At 39.1% G+C, this 25,002-nt stretch overlaps 1 protein-coding gene across 1 annotated transcript; it reads left to right on the top strand.

The window, feature by feature from the left end:
- The first annotated feature begins 361 nt into the window (after window positions 1–361).
- LOC105562257 (paired mesoderm homeobox protein 2A-like) lies at window positions 362–21,118 on the top strand. Its single transcript, XM_012012964.1, has 3 exons — window positions 362–1,073; window positions 3,795–3,988; window positions 20,635–21,118. The coding sequence occupies exons 1-3, from the start codon at window positions 713–715 to the stop codon at window positions 21,025–21,027; spliced, it is 948 nt and encodes a 315-aa protein (XP_011868354.1). The 5' UTR covers window positions 362–712; the 3' UTR covers window positions 21,028–21,118.
- Window positions 21,119–25,002: the final 3,884 nt, after the last annotated feature.

The raw sequence follows: 25,002 nt of genomic DNA, 5'->3' as shown, positions 1-25,002 counted from the left end.
TCGGCCGGCGGCGAATCAGCTTCCGCACGGCGAGCCCCCCACGAAACTCAACCCCTGCGAGTCAACTGCAGCCACACCCACGCTCCTACCCGCGGCACCGGCGGTTATTGAATTAAGCTTATCATTTGATTTTGAGGAGACCCACCAGTCGGTCGTACGGGGCGCTCTTAAGCGGGCCGGAAAACTTCTTCCTATCCGCGGTGTAATCGCAATAATTTGATATCGCTGATCCGATTACGCATCATAAGCCGCTATCGAGGAGCCCAACCGGCGGCCCGGCGCGGTTCCCGGTCTCGCTGAAGCGTCGTCGCCGACGAGAGAGCGGCGTGCCGCTCCTACCGCTCGCGTCTACCCGGGTCTTACCCGCGGACGAGCGGGCCCAAGAGCGCGGGTACGAACGGGCCCGGACAGGCCGCGCTTGTTACGTGCCCCCTCTAAATCTCACGTCATCACGCTCGTCATCACGCTTCCACGTTTCCGCGCAGCGAGTGTCTTTTTTTTTTAACGTAAAGTTTGCAAGGGACGCGTTGTACCTGTCCCCCGGACAATACCAATGTGTTAGACGTCGTGACTCTCAACGGCCTGCCGTCGATTTTTTCGAGTGCGTGTCATTCAAAGGCTCTCGCCGGAGTGCGAAGAAACGACTCTCCAAGTACCAAGTGCCAGCAGACTGACGCAAAGTGGATTTACCTGCGGCCAGGCCGGCGGCATCATGGACTATTCGTATCTGAATCAGGCCGCGGCCGCGGCAGCGGCCGGCTTCGAGGCCTCCAGCTGCGCCTTGGCCGCCGGCGAGATGCAGTGTAGTTACGGAGACCTGAGCTCGTGCTCGCAGATGAGCCAGGCGGCCTATCGTTACACCGCGGCACGGGCCGCCGGCTACCCCGGCAACGCGGCCGCTGCCGCCGGCGCCGCGGCTGGCGGCACGCCGCTCGCGGCCCATCACACCACGCACCCCCATGCTCACACGCACCACGGGGCCCACTCGACCCCCTGCTCCGTAATGGCTGCCAGGTCCCAGGAAGTCCATCGGCACGCCGCCTCCATCTTCCCGTCGGCCATCAATCTTCAGAGTGAGTAACGTTACAGCGTTTCTTTCAAGTGTTCAATCATCACTTTCGCTTAGCATACCTTACGGGTAATCTCCGAATTATGAAGCAGTTGTTGAATATTGAATCTGTAATTGTTACAATGGAATCAAAAATTCGAATGCTTTATCCGGTACATGAAGAGAATTTTCTCTTCAAATTTATCCTGAAAGTCATGTAATCGTAGGACAACACGGTGTTTCGAAGAATTTTTTAAAAACTTTACCATACTTTCTCTCTTTTTACTAGTAATTACACTTAGTATACTAGTGAAATGTATGGTAAAATTTCAAAAAACTTTCATCAAGTTTCTCGAAATGCTATGTTGTCCCACGATTACTTGATTTTCCAGGATAAATTTTAAAAGAACATTTTCTCCGTGTAGAAGGAAGAATCTCATGCGTGGCTATTTCTTATGTTTTTCGATAATTGGCTATATTTGGAACTAATTCGTTCTACCGCATTACATTTTAATATTAAATTTTTCAACGAGCGTTTATTCTTTCATGAATGATTAGTCGTCGCTAGTTTTTGGAATGACTTGGTTTTGGAACAACTACAAGTGAAAGGCTTTCCTCGTATTGAAAGTTACGCAAATAGATATTCAAACTTCAATCCTCGTTTAAACTTCGAGACAATTTTACTCAGAAGTTTGATTCGACATTTAATCAAGCAAAGCTCTTACGAAGAATGAAATTGTTGAGACATTTGTAATACTTCTGAAATTTTTTCAACAAAAATTGACGGTATAAATTTAGAGAATTGGTTTACTAGTAAAGTAATATGTAATATGGACATAGTTTGTATAATTTCATAAAAAGCCACATATTTTTTGTATCTATTTACATATATAAAAATAATCGCAATCTATAAAATACACATAACACGCTGTATGCAAGAAACTTACAACTGAAGAGTTAAACTTACATTGCCGTCACATTACATCTAATTATTTAATAAATAAAGCGGTGTCTTATTAAATATCCGTTGTAATTCGTCTTATTGTTCATTTAATTAAAATAGTTAATTTGCAATTTTATGTTCCTTCGTGTCATTTTAAACGGACGAGTTTATAAATCAAAGTTAATAAATAATGTGTACTATTAATTATATATTAATGTCTACACGTTATCGTATATTAAGATCTCAACACCGTTCGTAATAAATAATTCATAATTCCGACTGTAACATGGCTTAACAAGAGCTCCTTTATCCTCGCGTCAATCCGTCGGTCTATGAACGTGCGACGCTTTGTTATGTTTGTTCCGACGATTTAGAAGGGGCTAAACATGTCACACACGAGCAGGGAGCTAAGCTCCCTGCGCCCTAGTTGATAATTGATCTCGATTGAATTCAACATCACACATGTTGTTTCGACGTGGTGCGCGCAAGAATGTCACGAGGATGTATTATGCAACGTAGTATCTGTCATGCCTCAATTAACGTTTTATGAATTCGCTGGAAGAGCTAGAATTATAAAGCAGTACCACAGCGAAATTCTCTCCCTGACGTAAGGACATCAAGATATCAGAGGTGATATCGTACAAAGTAAAAGCCTTCGGATAATCTTCAGTATGATTGTTCATCGCTTTTACAAAGTTAAACCACTCGTTTCTAGAAACGTGAACATTTTGTTATTTTCCTTTACGAAAAAGCAACAAAATAATTACTAGCAAATTAATCGTATAATTGAATCATTAGAAATTACCGATATACAGTAATTTTGTAGTAATTATCTCGTCGCTTTTCCGTAAAGGTCGACACGCATTTTTTACATAATTACAATTTTAACGCGCATAAAAGTATATATATTTTTTCGAGAATGAAGATGCATGTGGGGATACAACAAATGTTATGGCAGGAAATTAGTTAATTCCTCTCTGTTTATTCTGCTGATAAAATTTTGTACCCGTATTAAACAAATAATTGGAAGTACAATACATATTCCCGCCATAAACTTTACATTTACAGTTTTAGGTATGATTACTCATATTGTAGCTACTTAATTTTTTAATGTACATATGTAAAGATTATTCTTCCGCACTCAAACGAATATTTTGCAACTGCAGCAACTATTTTCTAGGTATGAAAAAGTCACTGAGATATATAAATGAGTGCAGGCCAATACTGCGAAATCGCATATGTTTTGTACTTAATCGATTTAAATAACAGAAACAGAATTTCTGTCTTAATTGTTGGCCAGGGTTAGGAAGAAAGTCTTTCTGTGACTCCCATCTATTATAATGTTTGATTGCGGTACATAAATAGTTACATTCCTTACAAAGATTGTTCTAGCTATGGTATCAAAATTCATTTTTATCTAATGATTAATGAATGATTAATATTTAGCCATGAAACTCAAACTTTCCAGAAGGTATTACTAGAATGTTGCTGCTATAAATTTTGCAGGCCACAATTTTCTAACACAAAGTAGCGGTAAATTTATGTTGCGACACCTAGAAATCTATCTTAGTAAGATATTTTTTTGAGTGTGATGTTTATAATGCGGGAAGTTAAAGATTCGTATTTTCTTCAATGTGTTTTGCGTTATGTTAATTTATTATAATACATTTTACCGCATTATTATAGTTATTTTAATTGCACAGTGAACGAAGGCTCGTAATTCAGATATTGCGTTCTTTTTATCATTACATTGCGACCATTATTTTTATTTCTACTAATGTTCTGCGCGTTTCTAATTTCCAGGCGGTTTGGGATATAAAGCTTACTCAGGGCATGACGGCCTCGCGGAGAAGAGAAAACAACGTCGGATACGAACGACATTTACGTCAGCCCAGCTGAAAGAATTGGAACGTGCATTTCAGGAGACGCATTATCCAGACATTTACACCAGAGAAGAAATCGCTATGAAGATCGATCTGACGGAAGCTAGAGTGCAGGTTAGTCTGCCCTTTGTTTTTCCGTAATGAATTCTTTTTATAAAATTTTTAATTAGCAATTTCCGCATAAGTTTGAATTTAATTATCGAATTGCCTCACGAGAGGCAACATGAGAGGAAAATAATACTTGCTCGTCAATATTGTACAATTATGTACATTGAATGTGATATTTTTTATAAAAGTCCAATAGCGCTAATACAGAACATTTAATATAGAACTAATTTAATATAGAATATTTAATATAGTACATTCAATATAAAACCAAATTAAGAACTGAACATTTGTGCAATAACATGTGCAATAATGTAAGATTCGAAATAATTTTGTATAGCTGTTATAAGAAAAGAACATATTTTCTTTCTTGAATTATATATAAAATTTTGCATTACACACACACACACACACACATATCGCGCAATTTGCTTCATCTGCGCAAAGAGAGGGTTGTTGACGGAAAGTTGAGGGTGAGTTCGCAGGAGTGTAGTGTAATTACATTACAGACTCCATTTTCGTTTTCATGACTACCTGCAAGTCGCAAGCTGATGGATTATACTGTCTAATACGCATGACGGATTATCATGAACAAAAGATAAACGACTTAAGAATTGTACGTGCAAACGTCATTGTAAAATTATTTCTTGTACGTATGAAATTGCGCTTGTGTATTATTTTTTTTTTCGTTGCTAAGACGAGTAACAATGTAACATTTCTTGGAAATTCGGTTTTAACAATTCGGATTTGCACAGAACGAGACGTACGACGGCAATTCCCAATTTACTTTACTACTTAATTGAAGAAGAAACATGCTAAATATTCTTGAGCGTGACACCTGAGTCCGGGAAAATTGTTCATATTTTGTGCGATTTGATTTCCACCATTTTCGGATCATTATACATAATCAAAATCTATTTGTATGATATGTTGAGTGTTTACAAAGTACTGAAACAATCTTAAAAATCTCTTTAAAATATTTCCAGTTATTTCTTTCTTAAAAGTTGACTTAAAGACTATATTTTCCAATCGTGCAATTTCCATTATTAACTGAAAATATTAAACAGGCATGTTATATGAAACATACTTATTCAGTTTAATCGCAATGTTTATTCTAAGCGAAAACTCAAAATCAACTGAAAAGCAAGTCGTCAAATTATTGAATTATTCGTACGAAATTGGCCGAAGAATTCTTTTTATTTCTTTGCATCATACGAGCTTTGTTGATCACCTTGTACATAGTTTGGAGATCAACATTGTGACAGGACAATCGCCATTTTCGTCGGCTATACCGTATAATAAGATCGGTTACGTTTCATATGAGATAAATTTACACGATCTCTCTTAAGAGCACGCTAAGATCGGGAGCTATCTGTCACAGGTTCTTCGCCGATTTCCTTATACTCGCTTCTCGTACACATCCATGACATTACCTGCTCGCGCTAAGACGCAGGTGTCGCGGGAAGGACAGGTGAGGTACATGTACGGTAACGCGATTAGACGGTTCCCCAGACGCTAACGGGTCCTAAAGTTAGACTTCCCGACTGACGTGCATCACTTAGTGCCGCCGAAGTATCTCCTCGACGAATTTCATTCAGATTATCTCGCGCGGACGAGAAGTGCGGACGATTTCATTGGTTTTGGGGCTTGGAGGAGGGAGCAATAAATTTAATCTTATCTCTGAGACATAGGCACGGATTAATATAACGTTCGCCATCGACGATCACGATATTATTACACGAAGAGATTAGGGATGGCGATTCGACGACTGCGGTACCAAATCACTCGCTATTTGCGGCGACGATTTGATATTCCAACGCGTATAATCCACTTTTGCACGATGAGCGCGATTATCTTGGCGACGGCAAGTTACTTAAGCTGCCGTTAACCCCTTGACCCTACAATTCGAATCATTGCAGCCGTGTTGATCGGGATATGAAAATCTATGTACAGTTTTGGTTGTTTCTACATTTCAATCCAACTTAACATTTTCTTCCTCGTGAAATATCGTCCTCGTCTTTAATAATTTCCTAAAACCGACGCGTATTTATTAGTAACGTAATAATCTTAATTATAAAAAATTATATGTACATACATGGTGAACTAATACTTGATTAATATTAATCGGTAACATAATTATTTATAAAAATGTTATTCCAATTGTCTTCCTCCCTTCTTTAATAAATATAACATGAATCAACTCGAGTAATAAAGGAACGCCGCTAAAAATAGCATCGCCATAAATAAAAACGAGATTAGATAATACAATTTCACATTTACGTAATTTACAAATTGATAATAGATTTTGTTTGAATATTATTATATCTAGCATAGTTTGATTTATCTTTCCTTTTAAACGTATTTTTATGTTTTCTTATATTTTCGTAATCTTTTGTGGTGTTTTACATATTTTTAGTATCTTGGTATGTTAAGCAACGCTAGGAAAATCCCAAGTTACGTATAGAGTTTTATTATCCAAGGTTAAGGCAAGCGAAATATATGTGCTTGACCATTCGTATCTTAATACTCGTCTATGATCTGCAACTTTTTACTTGTGAAACATTAGATTTAATAAGATATTAGGGAAATGTGTGAATATTGAAAGGAAGCTGGTCTTTGCTTAATTATTTTGCTAATATTGAAGTTCATTATTTGGTCCATTGAAAAATCGCGGATCGAAAATATTTCTCAATGGTCTTTGAACTCTCTAAGTGGAAATAAAGCTATTCAGTCTATCTTAAGAAGTGAGAGGAGTAACCATTTCTGGGACGCCGATATTCAGCATAAAGCCTGCGTATTTTATTTTTACGAGTTTCTTCTATTCGTACGAAGATTCACGTGCACTTTCTCAATACTTTTAAATATCCTGTATCTATTTAAATCCTTTTTATTTCTTCCTGTTTCTTTTACGATTTCTTCTTCTTTCATTCCTATGTACCTATATTCTTTGTAAATTTTTAATATGGTTACATAATTTCTATCCTATTCTTCCTCTTACGAGGCACATTAGGGATTTCCTTTTAAATTCGACTTTTTAATTTGCGCTCTTTTTGGGCGATTTAACCGAGGTCAAAAGCAATCAAAGACAACTAGGAAGATCTTCTTACGAATGTTAATCCCAACTAAGTGCCGATTGCGCCGCGTTATGCATCGTCGGACGTGTTCGCGTATCATGAACGAGGACCGCGCGATAATGAAGCGCGAGATAACTATTAATACTCTAGTAGTTTGCGGGTTCGCGGCGCGACCGCCATCTCTGGTGAGGTTTATCCTCCCGCGGTGGGGTAAGTCCTTTGTCTGCTCGACTTTGCCCTCCTCCATTCTGACAGGATGTACGGTCCCTCAAGAGTTTCCTCGTCCCTTCATTCGTGATTCGTTCGTTCGCTACTGCGAGTTACCCTACCCCCGCTGTCTTCCAACCCTCCGATTCAACCCCTGCGCCCCCTGCGCCTTCATCCCTCTCGGCCCTCCATCTCGTCGATGGCGGCTGCTCGATAAAATTTCCTCCCTCTCGCATCGCGAGAGTCATTGGCTTCCTCCGTCCACCCTCCTCCTCCCCTCCCCCCCTTCCTCCCGCACATCCTGCTTCCAGGATACTTCCTAATCGGCTGCCATTACTACCCCTATTTTCTCTTGCTATCTATAGTTTTACTTAGCGCGAAGTATAAATTAAGTTACGCAGGAATGTTTCCGTTAACTCTTTTCCTTCAACATTATCTACCATTATTTCTCCGTCTTCATATCTCATTTAAGATACTTCCTAATCAGCTGCTATTATTATCTTCGCCTTATCTCTCTACTTTTCTTCAGCGTGAAATATAAATTGAGTTTACGTGGATGTGTGTTCGATAGAGCTTCATTACGTTTATTTCTTTTCCCTCGTTTATCCGTAATAGCGTAATCAGCTGCTATTTCTATGTTCTTTTATTACTTAGAAATTTACTTAGCTTGTAATATAAAGCAACACTTGCGTCGACTCGACGATGCTTAAATCTAACAATAATGAATTAGCATAAACATTTTTCATCGCGTGCAGAGCACATAAATGCTTAATTTTTCAACTTTTAAAGTACTCGTTGAAACGTTGTTTTGCTCAAATTTCGGAAACTTCTGGATTGTTCTGAATTTGTAAATTGTATATAAAAACAGATGAGTCACACGCTAAAATCGAGCATTCTATATTCACTTTTCGAGTGTTCGAATATTGGCGCTGCTATTTATTTTGATTATTGTATAAATATACTATTACTAAAAGAGATAAAAGGAAGCGTGAATATTTACTACAAATAGAGATGTTATTAAATATTAATTAAATTTACTGATTGTAATAGTTAATAGTAATAGTACATTTTTTACGACGTTATGGTTGTAGAATATTTAATTTTCCTTAGCTTGACGAATTTGTCAATGATAACTTTGCAGCGCAAACACAACATATTCAAATCTCATTTGAACGCGCTTGCTAACAATCAAGTTACATTGTTTTATGGGTCTGTAGCTCTATTATTTTTTCTTACTTTCACATTAATTGTATAAGAAGAATGATGTTACAATTGCACATTACACATTATTCAATTTAATTATTGAGCTCACATACAAAGCCTTAATCGATTTCAATAAGTACACGGAGAGGATTTTCTTTTAAAATTTACCTCAAAAATCATGTAATCGTGGAACAACATGGCGTTTTGAAGAACTTTACGAGAGTTTTTTTTTATTTTACCATACATTTTACTAATAAAATGTGTACAAAGTATAATCACTAGCAAAATGTATGGTAAAATTTCAAAAAACTCTCATAAAAGTCTCCGAAGTGCCACGTTGTCTCACGATTGCATGATTGTCAAAATAAATTTTAAGAGAAAATTCTCTCCGTGTACAGTACAGAGTACAAAAGTTTTCCCTCGAAAATACAATCGAAATCTGGCAAATAACTAAACCATTCCGAAAAGTTTCGTAATATGTATGTGCGCAGTCGTCAAAAGCAAACTTCAAAGTTTACTATATCCTTAGGACGTCTATTAAGTTTAGCAATGCTTATTATTATTTCCTTACCTCTTTACCAAGCTCTGTGAATGTTAGATATTGAATTTCGCAACGATGGAATAACGCAAAACGAAATAACGCCGCTATACGCTCGATAATCGATTGAACGCGATTATGGCATGAAACTCGGCGGTACGCGCACCTTAAGAAGAGGTAAAACGCGTTGGATCGTATTACCTTGCAACAACAGAGGCCGGTTCTAACGGATATCGGAATTCTAGTTGGCAGCGTTAGGTAGGGGCGCATAACTAAGTCAGCGTGCTATTGATAGTCGAGATTCTCTCGGCGCGCATGTGTTACACCGCGTAGAAATATCCCGTCTCTCGTCGTTGGCGCGGCTGACGTCGATAAAAATATCCAAAAGATGATTGAATTTGTAACACTATCCGTTGCATTATGCAGCGGCTATAACTTGATCGTCGCGCGCAAGATCGACTGCTCGTTCGCGGTACCGAAAACGGCGAAAAGAGTATCTCCGTATAAATGACACTTTCGACGGATGTGACGTAGAGTATTGGAAAAAATATCGAGGTACGATCGCGATAACCGATATCGGTGCCATAAACGCAAATTTCGAAATCTTTATGGAAATTGAATAACCACTGTCGCCGTAACATATGACACGAATACCTGAAATAGCATAAAAATTTTAATGTAGCCTTTAAACGCGAAATAGCATTAGGACCACTAAGAAATCAAATAGCTTGTTACAATATTTTCTTACCGTCTGTAAAGCACAAGAAAAATCTAGTAAGGAATCATCGGTCGATATGAGAATAACACAATAGAAAATATGGCGTTGGGTCTTTATTGAATTTTTGTGCCTACAATATTTTTCCGTGAATTTATGTACACATTTTCCCTCGGCAAACTACGCGCCAATTGCATGTCGGTCTTGAAACGCGGTCTCAAACTGAATAGTAAATTCACGTAATTAAATTGATAATCAATTTATTATTAAGATGCTAATAAGCACGTATTATACATGTCAGTAGTTGAGTTGGAAAAAAGCATCTGTCCTTAATAGGTCCAGATTCGTATTCTAGTTGAGGTGATATTGTTCGTAAGAAATCCTTTGCAACGTTTTCAATGCGCTCATTATTATTAAATTAATTATTAACTTAATTATATAAATTTCTTATTTCAGCTTGAGACTAGCTAAGCGGAAAAATGTATAGGTACATAAATTCATGGGAAAATGTTTTCGAGCACCGAGATCCAGTTTGACAGACTTAGGCACATTTCTATTAAAAGAAATATCTGGCATTTGTATTATTTTACACCGTGCACATTTTCATTTGTTATCTTACCTTGTCAGTTAAATAACTTATATTTATTAAACGGTTTTATAACTTTTTACTCTGAAATTTTTTCGAAATAAATAGCTCGAAAATTATTCTATGTAATTCAAAACGTTATCAGTAATTATCAAAGTTATATCAATATTAAATGAAATTTGGCTTGAGAAGAATATTTAATAAGAATATTTGCCTCTTTCTACTTGGCCCTTTTTATTTACATTGATTTTTATCTCATGAGCCTGATTCAGACTTTATGACGTTCTAATAAGAACGTACGTAAGTACGTTAAGGTGAACAAGGAAGAATAACTGGATAAATGAGCCAGCAACACCATGTCTGAGAAATTCGCTCGGATTAGTGCCAGTATTTTATTAATGCCCTTTATTATGCAATATCGATAAACCAACTCGGCACATGGTATTCACGCATGCAACGCTGCACTAACATGTTGTCTTTCGTTGAGATTATTACTTGCACTGTCAGAAACATTTTTCGAATGAGGATGCGTTTAAAAAACATGTTACTCGTTTTGACACTCGTGGATAATAGTTCTGCTCGCACTAAATGGAAGCGAATATCGGAGCGAGTTTGATCGATAGAAACGATCGCGGTATTTGAAACCACTTCACGAGAGAAACTTGTTACCCATAATGGGACAATTAGTATCATGTAGATTCAATTTCTCTGATTGCTGTTCGAAAAAGCATGTAACGATGACGTCACATTTCTTCTTTACATAGAATAGATGGTAATTTCTCATTCATTCCTTTTCTCGTCGTGTCATAATCGTGTTAAATTCATGCAGATTCATTCTTCTATTCAAGAAGACCGTAAGAATAGAAACGCCGCGCGTTTCTGATCTTTTCAGTTTTTATATTTTTAATCAAGCGCGGAGAAAAAGGAAAGAGGATCGTAGTTTTGAAATTATTATTTATACATTCCAATATATTATTAGATTACGGTTATATTATGAAAAGGTGAATGTCTCGCATAATATTCTTCTCTTACTTCTCAGGATCGCTAATATCGATCGTTCTTATTCTCGTTCCACAGCGTTGTAAGTTGAAGTGTTTATTAGCTTTAACGTCTGCGCAATTTTACGCATAATGAAGTGTGCATTTAGGTAAAAAAATATTCGCCCCGTCCATGAATCACGAATCCCTTCACGTTTTATTCTGGTCGCGTGATATACACGGTTTCTCAAGACCGGCGATCTCGACTCATCTGTCTTCGGGACGGCAGTCGTGAGTCATTCGGCGATTGAATTATATTATACCTGCGGGTCTTGCTCCACGTTTCCATCTTCCACATTGGTTATCGGCGATGAACGCGGCGCAGGATTAATCAGCACTGACCCATATCTCCTCCCGATTGGACCAATGCCATGCAACAGAAGCTGCACACAAAGGGACGAGTTTCTGATTAGCAGAGAGTTTGTTCCTGTCGATTTAAGGGCCGTGCATACAGCAAGTTCATTCTTGTCGCTGCAGGCATTCTGACACACATCGCCTCGTGCGCGAGTTCACTTTTAAAAGTATTTTATAAAATGTAAAAATTGAATTGCGCAAGACCTTTCTTTCTTTATACATAAAAGGAACAGGTTCCAAGTTATATATTTAAAGTATAATTATTTAATAAGAGGGAGGCAGAAAAGTAACGCAGCAAAATATATTTCAGTTTTGAAAATATGAAAAGTAATTATATCAATTCTTTTCAGGGAAAATTTTTTAATAACAAGGCATTCCTCAACTTTTTTAAGTAATAAATTTTGAAGTGAAGCTTGATTTAATGTAATGACGTAATTGAATTGACAAACTGTAACTTTTCTACGTAATTTTTCACTTGCCCTGGCGTCGTAACGTATCAATCCTCAATAATATGTGCGTACATTTGTTTGCAAGCGCTTAGAAACAGACCGTTCACAATATTAAAATAATAATAACTAGCGCGAATGCAATTGTCCACTGGTTGGATCTCATTTTTTTTACAGATGTAAAAACTGTGTTCTCGGCAAAAAGAATTATTAATCTTCGCCTCTGTACTAGACAGTGAAGTTTACGCGAACGATTTGAAGGCTGTGATAAATTAAACATTTCTCGTCGCATCATTGTTGCATTGCAATTGCGATATGTTTTATGTGAACGATACTTTATGTACATTGTGTTCCTTACGTCGTTACACCGCATGTCCCATTGACTACGACGCGGCGACGCTTCGGTCGTCGCGTGGCGGCACGTTTCGCTACCCTGAGTCACATGTCATCCAGTATAAATTACAATTCCATTAATGCAGTAGAGCAGCGGAGCTGTGCATAATACGCTCCAAACCTGATATCTCTCTCTCTCTCTCTCTCCCCCCCCCCTCCCCTCTCTCTAGATTGGGATGTCAAGTGCACAGGATGTAATATTGCGAAGGGAACGAGGCGGCAATAGCGTTCCGATATGGGACAGGCGATTGAAGTTGTGTTTTTCGCCGCTAACGAGATTAATATTCACCCGCGGGCACGTATCGATGCGCAAAACGGGCGGAAAACACGGGCTTTCGAGAAGATCGGCTGTGGTATTTGGTACTGTGCGAATGACATTTGTCGATAGCATTAATTGACTGGCGTTCGTGAAAAAATTTGTTCAAATTCCGTTAAAGAAAAGTCCGCTTAAAATTGAAGTTGAAAGAGCGGGGCTTCGATACGTTCCTAAAAATTGCGATGTTCTTGTAAAGGATATATTAATATTATTTTGGTACTTGTACACGAGATAGAGGCATATTGGAGAATGCTTTTATAGCACTAGTGTTTTACGAACAGTGGTTAATTATTCAAAATGATATATTTGTATATCGTTTACATATATTTGAAACACAATATCCAAAAAGTAATATTAACATAGAGTTCTATTATAACTGTGAGTAGTTTTTACTGAATAACTTACGATGTTACTACATATTTAATGAAGAAATAATTTTATTTCATAATATATATTTTTTAATTTATTTATATATTATTTATATATAAATAAAATTATAACAAATTGATGCTTGTGTATAACACAGTACATAAATAGGATATGGGATAAATTAATATAAAGTAAAAGAATGAATCAACTAAACAAACAAGTACAATTTTATTTTTAACCAATTTCTTAGAGAAATTTTATTTATCTCAGAATTAAAAATACAAGTAGTAACTTTCTACTAGGTAATATCAGAGCATAATTGCATTGAGTAAAGAATGTAAGATTTAAAACAGATGTAATAAGAACAATCATACTAGTTAATAAAAATTAATATTCAAGCTAACGGTAAAACTGAAGACTGTGGAAGCGGCATGTACAAACGATAGAAATCAAGATATAAAAATATCTTCCCATCGTTCAATTGATTGGTACTTGAACTTCGACCTGCTCATCTAAAGTGAGCTGAGTTGGAGGGATGAAGCTAAAAGTCGGACAGGGCAATCTCAAGGCCTCGAGGCGGGAGTCGAAAAATCAACGTGAATTTCCTTCCAGCCCTCGGTGGGATACGTCGCTGTCAAGTGAAACAAGACGTCCCCTTGTGTCTTGCGGGAATGAAGGACGGAAGCAAGCACACTCACGATTAAGGGTTTGTTCTCGGAGGGACGAGAGAGTGCGGGAGTCAGGATCAGAAGTCGAAAAAGAAGGAAGTAGAAGAAGGGGAGAAATCGAACGATGGAGAGAGAGGGAGAAGGAGCGCTAGGAACAAGAAAGAATCTTAAAAGAGGTAGAAAAAGAGGTGAAATCCAAAGGATGCTGGTAAAAAACGAGACAGAAAGAAAGTCGGCTTCGAGAGAAACAAGATAAGAGAAGGAGAAAAGGAGACACACTGTGAGACTTGAAGGTAGCGAGTAAGAAAGAAAAAGAGGGAGAGAGAGAGAGAGAGAGAAAGGCATAAAAGAAGAATGAATACTTAGAATGAGAAGCGACTATAAGAGGAAGAGGAATGCGATGTCTAAGGGATGGTAACAGAGGGGGAGAAGGAGAGAACGAGATAGAAAAGATGAACAAAGGGAGGGGGGAGGACGTAGGGCTGGGAACGAGAGACGATTCCGGGAGCCGAGGGGTTGCTGCAGTTGGTGGCACAGAGGGATGAAATGGGGAAAACATTCGCCCGGGCTCTGGCGGCTGGTGTCGGGGCTGGGCTGATACACAAGGGGCCCATGCCAGAGTGTGCGCCGGTAATTGCGAGCTCTATGTAGATCCACTTACAGTGATTAAAAACTGTCCTGCTGGGTATCATCCGTGGCGGAACGACGCATCAAGGACGCCGGCAAGGGAAGCAGGAGAGGAGCAACGACCAGGATGCGCGCCGCCAAGAATAATTCCGTCACGTCTCGCAGCCACGTCATTTCGCGCGCGTTCAGACAATCTCGTGTCGTTCTACAATTATTACAGCTCGATATCACTGTTACTGTCAGAAAGACGGGTGTACTTTTTGCATGACGTTTTTCGTATTGTTCGTATTCTTCGACGCTTATTATTTATTACGCTCTAAAGTGCAGCATTATTTTAGTTAGAAATGTTTGATGGAAATTGTCTCCATCCTTAAAAGAGACAAAAAGAGAGTTTAGATTTGATCCTTTTTCAAAAAGACTGTTTCAATTGTAAAAAAGATTCTGTCACCAGTTTAGATCTTTTATTAATTATTTTTATTAAAATGTCGCGACAATATTATTTTCATGTATACGTAAACGAATTTTTGCGAGGTATTTAATGCTATAGATACATTAAACCGTGTCAATGTGTAGCTGTTCTAGATAAAAGTGAAGAGAGAGAGAGGGGGGGGGGGGAGAGAAAATGTGCAAAGTTAATCAGATTTAATAGAATCACTTTTCTTGTACTCTGTGTTGCTATATGTATTGTATGCGGACTGCAGCAATTCAGACTTTCAATTAAGGAAATAAGTTTAGGGTGAAGGCGCATCAGCCTGCCATCTCAGTCTTAATTACGGCCTGCTCCGTGTAACACAGAGACATTCACTTTTATTGGTACTATCGCCGGAATGACTCCATTAGAAATTAATTAGATACACCAAACTTAATGATAGAAAGAAAGAGACAGAGTGAAAGGCAGAGAGATTTAATTTTTTTATAAAGTTAATTTTGTCTCTCAATAATGAAACGAAATCATTTCACTTTGCTGTAAAAACTGTCTCTTAGCCAGTAAAATTAAATAATGTATTTGTCTTTGAAATCGTTGGAGATTGAAAACTTGCAAGATGAAAAATATTGAAACATATTTACAACATTACATTTTTCGCCTATAATGAGGGTAATTTCTGCATCATTTTCTTTCGTCTATAAAATGTATAAGTTACAGTTTTCATTTTTATGAAAATTTAATCGTATCATCTTTACCATTTTTTTCATAAAACTCCAAATATCTTCGTAATTGAATGTGAGGTTGAAGTTTTATTAGGAAGTTTATATGCATATGTATGTGTATATTATAGATTAGTACAGAATTATGCTTTCCACTTCTAAATTTTGCACGTACGTTCAAATTCTATCGGCGGATCTAATCGCATTGCGAAATATATTTTGCCGATACCAAATTAGATCGGCCCGGGGTCAGAAAGCAACCGAGCGAAATCCGCGGTTAACTGGTTCGAGAAGGGAAAATCACGACGGGGCCTAAACGTAGGGTGAATCAAACGGATAAGCGTAGCACAAATTGCACCATCGTGCGGTGCTTCTGTGGAATTCTTAATGCCTCGATATTTACTTCAATCATCAGCATCAACACCGCATCGAATGTAGTCGCGACTTGATCAAACAATATCGAGCATAGAAAGAACCGCTTCTATGAAAATATTCCGCCCAATCTGAATTAACACGCTCTTGAACGCAAAGCCAATGCAAAATGTTAATACATTATTGGATCTGTGTACTCACGAATGTTGGAATGATTCTGCACTTTTGGCACCTCTTGCTCCTAGAACTGTCAATTCACGAAAACATTTGTGTAATCTACAAATGTTTTCACGAAATGACAGTTCTAGGAGCAAAAAGTGCCAAAAGTGCAGAATGACTCCAGCATCCCATCTTTGATCCTAAATTGGCAAAAGTAAAAAATTTCCGACTCAGTTTTTAAGTAGGAGTAAATTTTGTACTCGCAGTTCGACCTCTTTTACTGTCTTAGGTCCTGCTATATTATAGATTTAAAGGTTCAACATGGGGCCAAAATTTCGACTCGGGCTTTACAACGTAATCGACGGACATTAGGAAACGAAGTTTGCGTGGACAATTTCTCAATATTCGTCAGACAAAATTCGCCTATTTGAAACTTAACAAGATACATAGCAGAAATGTGGAAGGACGGTAAAATAATAAAGTAAACTAGAGAGATGCGTCCGCGCGCGCGCAGGCAGTATCGAAGCGCATGATCGGAAGAGAGCGGAGGGTAGAATTCCCGCACAGCTCTCGTCTAAAGGGATGATTAAATATTTATCCAGAAGGTGCCGGACATCTGTCGATATGCCTTGTTGCACTTTATTTTGGCGCGGTATATTTGTTTAACATTAACGCGCGAGTGCGCGCGCGCGCAAACGCGCCCTCTCACCCTAATTCGCCTCGTCGTCGCCGTCACTTCGGCAAACAACGGCACACATGCTACGACCTGCTCGAGGTTTGGTCCGTGGCCAAATACGAATTATTAGCGTTGTCTTTGGCACATATCGCGGACAGCGTATTCATGACGCAGTTAATAATCGCGAGACAACTTTGGTAAAAAAAAAAAAATCTAAACAGCAGAACTGGTCTTATGTTCGTACAGGAAAACTACAAAGAGCCAGTCAAATCTAGCATCTTCCGCAATTTTTTACTGCTATTTTTTGAATTTTAGATCAAATCCGTACGAGAAATCAAACATTCCCTTATAGAAATGTAAGAGAAATAATTACTAGAAAATTACTGTACATCAGTAATTTCTAATAATTGATTCACTGAATCATTTGGTCAACACTGTTTATTTTAAACATAATTTTATCATTGCATTATAAAAGAGACCCGGAAAAAGTGATCGATTCGAAGCCGAATCGTCGATAAATCGAAATTCAAGATCGTCGAATTACTCGCATTCGAATCTCTTCGATTCGAAAACGAATCGAATCGAATTCGAGGCGATCCACAGATCTCTAATAGTCCACATTAATTATAATACCAGACCTTCATGTAAAATTTTTTTAACGATTGTGTCGTTATTTAAAAAAAATTCCCCGTTTCTCGAAAGATTTACGTATCGTGGCTAAATTGGTCCTTCCCGGCCAGGCTCGATTTTGCATCTCGCTTGCCGTTGTTTTTCCCTTTTTTCCAATCAACGGTAGATCACGAAGAAGCACGATGCCAGGTGTAATCAATTTCGGATTAATTAGCGCGCGAGGGGGCTCAGGGTGTTCGTCGCGTAGTTCAAATTTCGCGAAAAATCGCCACGCCGGTTGCGCAACCGGCGCGCGACAACCAGCAGCGGCAGCGGCAGCGGCAGCGACAGTAGCAGCAGCAGCAGCAGCAGCAGCAGCAGCAGTAGCAGCTGATAAAAATCCAATAGCCCCAGTGTTTGCCAGCCGGAAAGGGCAATCACGTTCATCATGGTGTCCTGCGCTCCCGCCGCTGCCTCCCGCCGCCGCCTCCGCCGCCGCCGCCGCCGCCACCGCCGCCGTCGCGGTGCCACCCTCCGCCGCCCATCTCGCGTCCCTTCTAACCCCCGTGCAGGCTCCCCTAGCTTGAACAACCGACAGCTCGAGCAGTTACGTCCTACGAGCCCTGAACGTAGCCGCCCCTGGAAAATCCGGGGGTGGGATTCACGTGCGCGCACGTTGAGGAACGAACGGTTTAGGGAGTGACGAGGAGGGACGGAGATTGAAGGGGAGTTCGCCGCGCCGTAAGGGAGCCGGGGACGCGGCGGGGAGGGGGGGGGGAGGGCAGAGCGGCGTAATAGGGGGTCGAAGGGGAAGAGGGTGGATGAGCGGCAGCAGCACCGGTCAGATAAACGCTAAAGCAAATAAATCCGCTACTTTAACATGCAGGTCACCGCAGGTGTCTGTTTATTTTATTCGTTAAATATTTCATTTGGCCGGCTAGGGCCAATTACGAGCGCGCCGAACGGACCGGCCTCGCCGTTTCGCTCTGACGAGCCGCGCCGGGCGCTCTCTCTCTCTCTCTCTCTCTCTCTCGCGCGCCTCGCGCGACAATTTCTCGTTTCGCGACGGGAAACGTAAAACGCAATATTTGCCGTTCGTAGATATCGTAAACTTGAGTCCTGACTGAATTTCCCCATATAGGTTTTCGGCCATTTTCATTTTTGAATAAATTAGTAATTATTTCACACCGATTAAAGCAATTAAAGATTTCGTATTTTAAATTGAACGGCAATTTATGTTTCTACATCTACGAAAATAAAACTGATTGCACTTCGTGCAATTTTAAACTTTTATTCTGTAATTTTTGCTTTTCTAAACAAAATAATTGTCTATTAAAGATTGAATTGCAATTTAGCGAGGTTCAATGATCATAAAAAGTAATTTATTCGTTAACATTTTTTCTCAACAAACAGATTGGAAGAGGTGGATCGATATTTTTGATCCCCTCCGTTTTCGCTACATTGATCTCATTTTTTTTTATGGGAACATGTTAGGATTATTGTTTATTTATTCAGTAAACTCTCGCTTTTTTGGGCTATATCCGCAGTTTAAAGTAGTTAATGTGACTCGAAGTATTTAATTTTAACTGCGGTGTATTTGTAGAACTTCAGAATTGTATTTCGGTTTGTATACACAGTAACAGTGAGATGTTGGGAAAGAATAATTCTAAAAATAAATGTAATCAAAATTAATTTCTTCAGTTTCATTTTATTCTTTTGACGAATTAATTTTATCATACATGTAGAACGGAAACCATGAAAATTTAAACGCTGCGCAAGGATTTTATAATCGTCCTGTGTATCGGAAATCAATATTCTTACCATAACTATGCGTGACTTCAATTAGCAAGCATTTCTACTTCGCTAGACAATTAATTGTCATCATTCTCGTATATTAAAAAATAATCTGAATAACTGTGGATAAATTTTTCGACCGTATCTGGATATCTGCCTTCCTGTACCGGCACAAAAATTTCTTATGTAGTTCGTAAATTCCGTATCTGACTACGGATTGAGATTGAAATTTGACCAATCAGAGTAAAGCTTACTGATCTCAAGTTTAGTGAATTTTACTCTGATTGGTCAAATTTCAATCTAATCTCAATCTCAGCCCGTAGTCCGATACGGGCTTTACAAATCAATTATGGAGCTAGCACCAATTCGTATGACTCTGACTTTTCTCTAGCAATTAGAGATAAATATGTACACGATAAACACGTGAATTTTGAACAGAAATCTTATTCGCGTATTAGTAAAATTAAATTGCAACAATATCTAGTTTCGCTAAACGCTGTCATTATATTACAATCCCGTTTAAGTAAGTTATAAAACGAAGAAATAACATCCAAGTGGCTAAATAATGTTAGTGCAATTATAATATATTATTTCGCGAACAGATCTCATAAGAGCAGGTCGTTATTTGAAAATAGTCGATTACTCTATTTGCCAATGTCTTCCACGAATAATTTACTTCGATTGTTAGACTCGAGAGTGTAGTTAATCCTGACAAGTTTTCTTGTTGGACGTTTTGATTTTATAATGGGACGACATCTTCACGCCTTCAAATGTAGAATCATGGCTACACTTTCTAACCGCTTGACTCAAAAGACTTATTTTAACTTCACTTGTAGATCGCGCTTTATATTACGTTATTAAATCAACCAAGCGGTGTGCTAGGCCTGATTTTAATCAAATTTCATGTTAGTAGGTTACTTTTTTATTTTCCACACTTTCTATCGTTTTCTATATATTAATTTGTGCTGAGGATGGTTAAGTCGAAACGTTGAATATAATACAATATATAATACGTGACGTATTTATATTGACGTATTTATTATATTGTATTTGATGAAATCTATTATTTATTAGCAGAAGAAATCTGTTTAGTGGAAAATTTATTGTTAGATCGTGTAATCGTTGTGAATACAGATTTGTGATTAAATTTTTATGTTGAAAACCTGCTATCTCATATTAGAAGCCTATCTCACAATAAAAGACTTTCCTCTGCAATTATATTTTGAAGAAATGTGCACAATAATGAATTCGGATGTCGTCGTCCTCTCATAGCTTCAACAAAATTCATATATATATATTCGTAAATCGTCAGGGCGGAAGAAAAGAACGAAGCCTAACGCCGTCGGACACTGTGCCGGTGTTGCAGGTCTGGTTCCAGAACCGGCGCGCAAAGTTTCGCAAACAGGAGAGACTGGCCCAGCAGAAGTCGACGTCGCAGAGCGGCCTCGGGGCGGACAGCGGCGCGTCCAGCCCCGTGACCGGCACCGTGAAGGCGGAGGGACGCTCGCCGAGGAGTCCGGCGACGCCGCCCGGCGGCTCCAACAGCGTGCTGTCGTCGAACGAGATCAAGCCGATTAGCAACCAGAGCCTGGTGAACGTGAAGAACGTGGACGGCGCGGGCGACGGCTCGCCCAACATCCGGGGAAGCAGCGGCGGCGGCAGCGGTACCTGGGGCTCCTGCAGTCCCAGGCCCTTCTCGGCGGCCCTGCCGCCCTACCTGTTAGACCCGCTGCCGCTGAAAACCGCGAACCTTTACTAAACCGTCTGCCTCTCCCGTTAACCGGCCTGGCGGAGAGTGTAAATACGAGAGAGCCGCCCGCTCGTCGATACGGAGACGACGCGCCGTTCAGGTTCAGCTCCAGGTCCTTTTTCTCCGGACCTCGGTTTGCCGTGGCACGCGAACTCATCAGCGTCCATCCGTACGTGCGGATTTAGAGGACTCCGGTAAGACGCGCCGCTCATATTTTTGACAGAGATACGTTTAGGCCGTCGGCAGAACCGGGCAGAAGGTTCGTCAGCTAATTTGCTTCGGGGTAGCGTCTGCTGGGATTCCGAAATTTGTGTGCACACAAGACAGTTAAATGCCAATCATTGGAAAATTCGCGGTGAATGTAATTTACAATTAGTGAATTTCGATTGTGGTATTATTGTGCAGAGATTTAGAAGCCAAATGTCGTCTCTTAAGTTTGACAGAGAAATCATTCTTGACATCCAATATTTTCAGCAGTTTTATTCGTTCGTTCTGCATTCCTGTGATAAGTGTAGAAACATTTGAGCAATTGCATAATATGCGTTTCCTTCATTTCTTCCCGGTTGCCTCTTAATTTACACGTTGAGGTACTGGAAGGTAGATGTAGATAAAGAGAAGAGAGAAAGAGAGTAGCGTACGTTACATGTAAAACATTGTTTCCGTTTATATAAATATGCTGTATTATTTAACGAAATAATTTTCAAGCAAGGCATAACTTGGAAAACGCAGTTTCAAAACACCACTATCCAGATTGAAATCGAGACTACTAACCAAAATAATTGAAAGAGTAAACGGATTTAAGCTCGTATCAGATTCACATACCGACTGATATCGAGGATAATAGAGCTTGTACAAGCGTTTACTCTAAGCGACAACTTTAATGTTCCCGAGGAATAAGAGCGAGGCAGAATTGCAGACCTATACCGCTTCATTCCATGGGTGAGTTTACTTTGTAGTTTTATATCTTTTAGGATTACAATTTGATAAAAGAACAATGAAATTAACCTAAACGTTGCAATCCTAAAATCAGAAGGAGAGATGCCCTTCTCTTAAGCGGAAATTTATTCCATGTCTTTTAATTTATATTTCATGTCTATTTAATTTACCGTGAATTATTGATTTTCTTTAATGAATCAAGAACTTTCAATGAAACTGATTCACTTGGGATATTGAATAGAGCTATTGTGAACATTAAATCAATGTAAGGTAATCTTGAAGTGCTCTAAATATACCACGCCATCTTCATTTATTGATTCGTTCCGTTAGAATCATAAGGCAGGAAGATACGCTTCGTCCAAAAACACGATGAAAATGCCGTTCGAGCATCGCTCTGACTTTCGCGGGACGTCAAATTTTCGTTTTCAGTACATGCTTTCCATCTCTATTATTTTCCATCGACAATGCCAAGCTAGAATTAACACAAGAGAGGCACAGCGTAGAATAGGATTCATAAAAGTACTGTTAATCGCGATTCTCACTGGGTTAAACAGACTTAGTTCATCGAGATTGATTTAAGTACTGAAAATTGTTGCGAAAATCTCTTACGGTATTTATTCTGTGTATCAAGTAGCAAAAGACATAGACTTCCACAGTAAAATCCTTGACGCAAATACCGAATGTACTTTCGCACTGATTTAACGCGCGATTCCAGCGACCTGTCGAATAATTAATTGATTAAATATTAAGAGCAGCGATCAATAGACAGAAAAGCGGAAAAGAGGGAACGAAATCTTGCTTGGTGTCGAAATAAAAGTGACTCTCGATACAAAAGTCCATTTCGCTAAATTACGAAGGAAGTGTAACATTTCAGAAGAGTGTCGTATTGTGTCAATTGTTAAATTGTATTTTGCAACTTCGGGGAATTTATATCCATCTTAACAAATGTTTATACTAATCTTCACATTTCTTTACGTTCAAAATGCCTCTATTAGTCTAAAGGGAACCCGATGGTCACACACACAATCCAAATCTGGTGAAGATAGCCACCTGAGTTGACTATTAGTTTGATATATCAATTCTATATATTCCATTTTGTTAGGAAGCCTCTGTTGCGGGCCTACGATATTGCAATTTGTTAGCTTCAATTTGATAAAGGTGTAAAATTTAGAGTGTACAAAGCTCTATGAAGAAAGTCTTGTATCAAGAATCGCTGTGCAGCGCGAGACAATTGATTCGCGTTAATTCGCAGATCGACGGAATTTCTTCTTAGAAGGTCCTTAAGATAAATACTTACATACCGTCCTGTGTGTCTCGTACCAAGAAGAGCGAAGGTACCTGTCTTATCACAATATACGATGGACAATTTCGGCAGTGGTCTGACTCGTTCGTCGCGCGCCCGATAACGAGCGCACCTTATTCTGCGTATGTATAGTTTATCGATTACGACTGAATCTATTTTATAGTGAGATGTATAAATGTACATTAGTTAAGACGAAGGTATGTATAGTTCACCTGAAAATATTTTTTTCTTTTTCCTTTCGTGAGTCTCGTCAAATCCGCCTTAACTTTCAGAGGGTCGCCTTGACTTCCGGAAAGCGCGATTGAATGTGTCATTTACTGACTGATTGCAGCCGTGTTGGACACCCTTGAAATTCGTTACATTCGTCGCGACATCGTTTGCAATTCTACTCGGAAGGTAGTCGTTTGTATTTCCACTACGGTAGTGCGAAAGTATCGAAACCGGTTAATTGGCTCGTAGAAATTGGCGTCCAGTGTCTAACGGAGAGGAAATTGCCAGCGGTTGTTGAAATTTTAGTAAATTATTGCGAAGAGAGAAATGAATATTTTTAAAAGGTCCTCCGAAAGTTAATGAGACAATAGCGTGCGAAAATTTCTATCGTGTCCCGAGGCAATCCATATCCCAGTTCGATAACGAATGTGATTTTTTAACGAGGCACTTTTACAAAACTGCGTATTACTGGCGCGTAGCGAGCCGCGCTCTCGCCCGTCTCCTTGGAAAGACGCGCATTATCGATTGTACGCGATACGGGGCGACGAGAGGGGAAAGGCTCGTCTCCGCAAGCCAGGAGTTCGTGAGCTCTGAACAGCTTCGTTGCTCCCGCCATTATTGTTAAGATTAACGAATGGTAATTATCGATATGTGTGAACCGGAACTTGTACAGTTGTTGCTATAAATATATGAAATTAGTGTTTTACACCATATTCATACTCACTTCTCTCCGTTGAAATCACTCCAGTGATTCCCACGACAGTTCCGTTGGAGGGCTATTGTTTACATTTTACTAGTGATCATACTTGGTGCACATTTTCTTGGTAAAGTGCATGGTAAATTTTCAAGGAAACTCTTTATAAAGTTATTCAAAATGCGATTACACCATTTTCAGAGTGAAATTTAAGGGAAAATTCTCTCCGTGTAGGCGACATGCGTAGCAGCCAACATCTGCATTACCGTTTCAATTTGTCTGTATTTAATGTTAAACTTTATATCGTCCGATTATCTCTTGCGATTTCGCGATATTTTGCGTGAATAAAAATTTGTTTTTACTTCGTTCCGTTCGGGTAAAGAAGAATGTTGAGAAGATTTCAAGTACACATTTATTGAAAATCATAATTAAATTAGCTTTTCGTCTTAGTCGTCGGTTACATCGTTGCTGCTGGTCGTAGCCCGGTTATATCATATTTATTGTACATTTTTTATTCGTATTCATCCGCTTATGTCGTCCGCGAATGTCCGCTGCAATATCGATGCCGTGTGTTTAATTATTACGCTGTAAATCTCAAAATGTTTGGCCTGATGTGACAACCTGATCGAAAAGCAGTATTCGTCCGCCGTAGAGTTTTCGCAATTAATACTTGCATAAGTTCGATCGAGCGAGACAGTCAAAAAGCTTTGCATCCTTAATTTTCGTGATGCATTCTGTCTCGCAATTCTAATAGAGGAGAGAGAAAGACGTTATCTAATATGCTTAATCTTGAGCAACGCTGGTGATCAAAAACGTTAAACAGTGAGCAATATCAGCGATA

Source organism: Vollenhovia emeryi, unplaced genomic scaffold (assembly GCF_000949405.1).
Source record: "Vollenhovia emeryi isolate VEMERY1.0 unplaced genomic scaffold, V.emery_V1.0 DF939192.1, whole genome shotgun sequence".
In the NCBI taxonomy this organism is placed as follows: domain Eukaryota; kingdom Metazoa; phylum Arthropoda; class Insecta; order Hymenoptera; family Formicidae; genus Vollenhovia; species Vollenhovia emeryi.
Note: the sequence above shows the minus strand (reverse complement) of the source record. Positions and strands in the feature narration are given on the sequence as shown.

Coding starts and splice junctions, on each gene's coding strand:
- LOC105562257 (XM_012012964.1), top strand. CDS start 713: ATGGACTATTCGTATCTGAATCAGGCCGCGGCCGCGGCAGCGGCCGGC. Junction 1,074..3,794: donor GTCGGCCATCAATCTTCAGA/GTGAGTAACGTT, acceptor TCTAATTTCCAG/GCGGTTTGGGATATAAAGCT. Junction 3,989..20,634: donor TGACGGAAGCTAGAGTGCAG/GTTAGTCTGCCC, acceptor CCGGTGTTGCAG/GTCTGGTTCCAGAACCGGCG.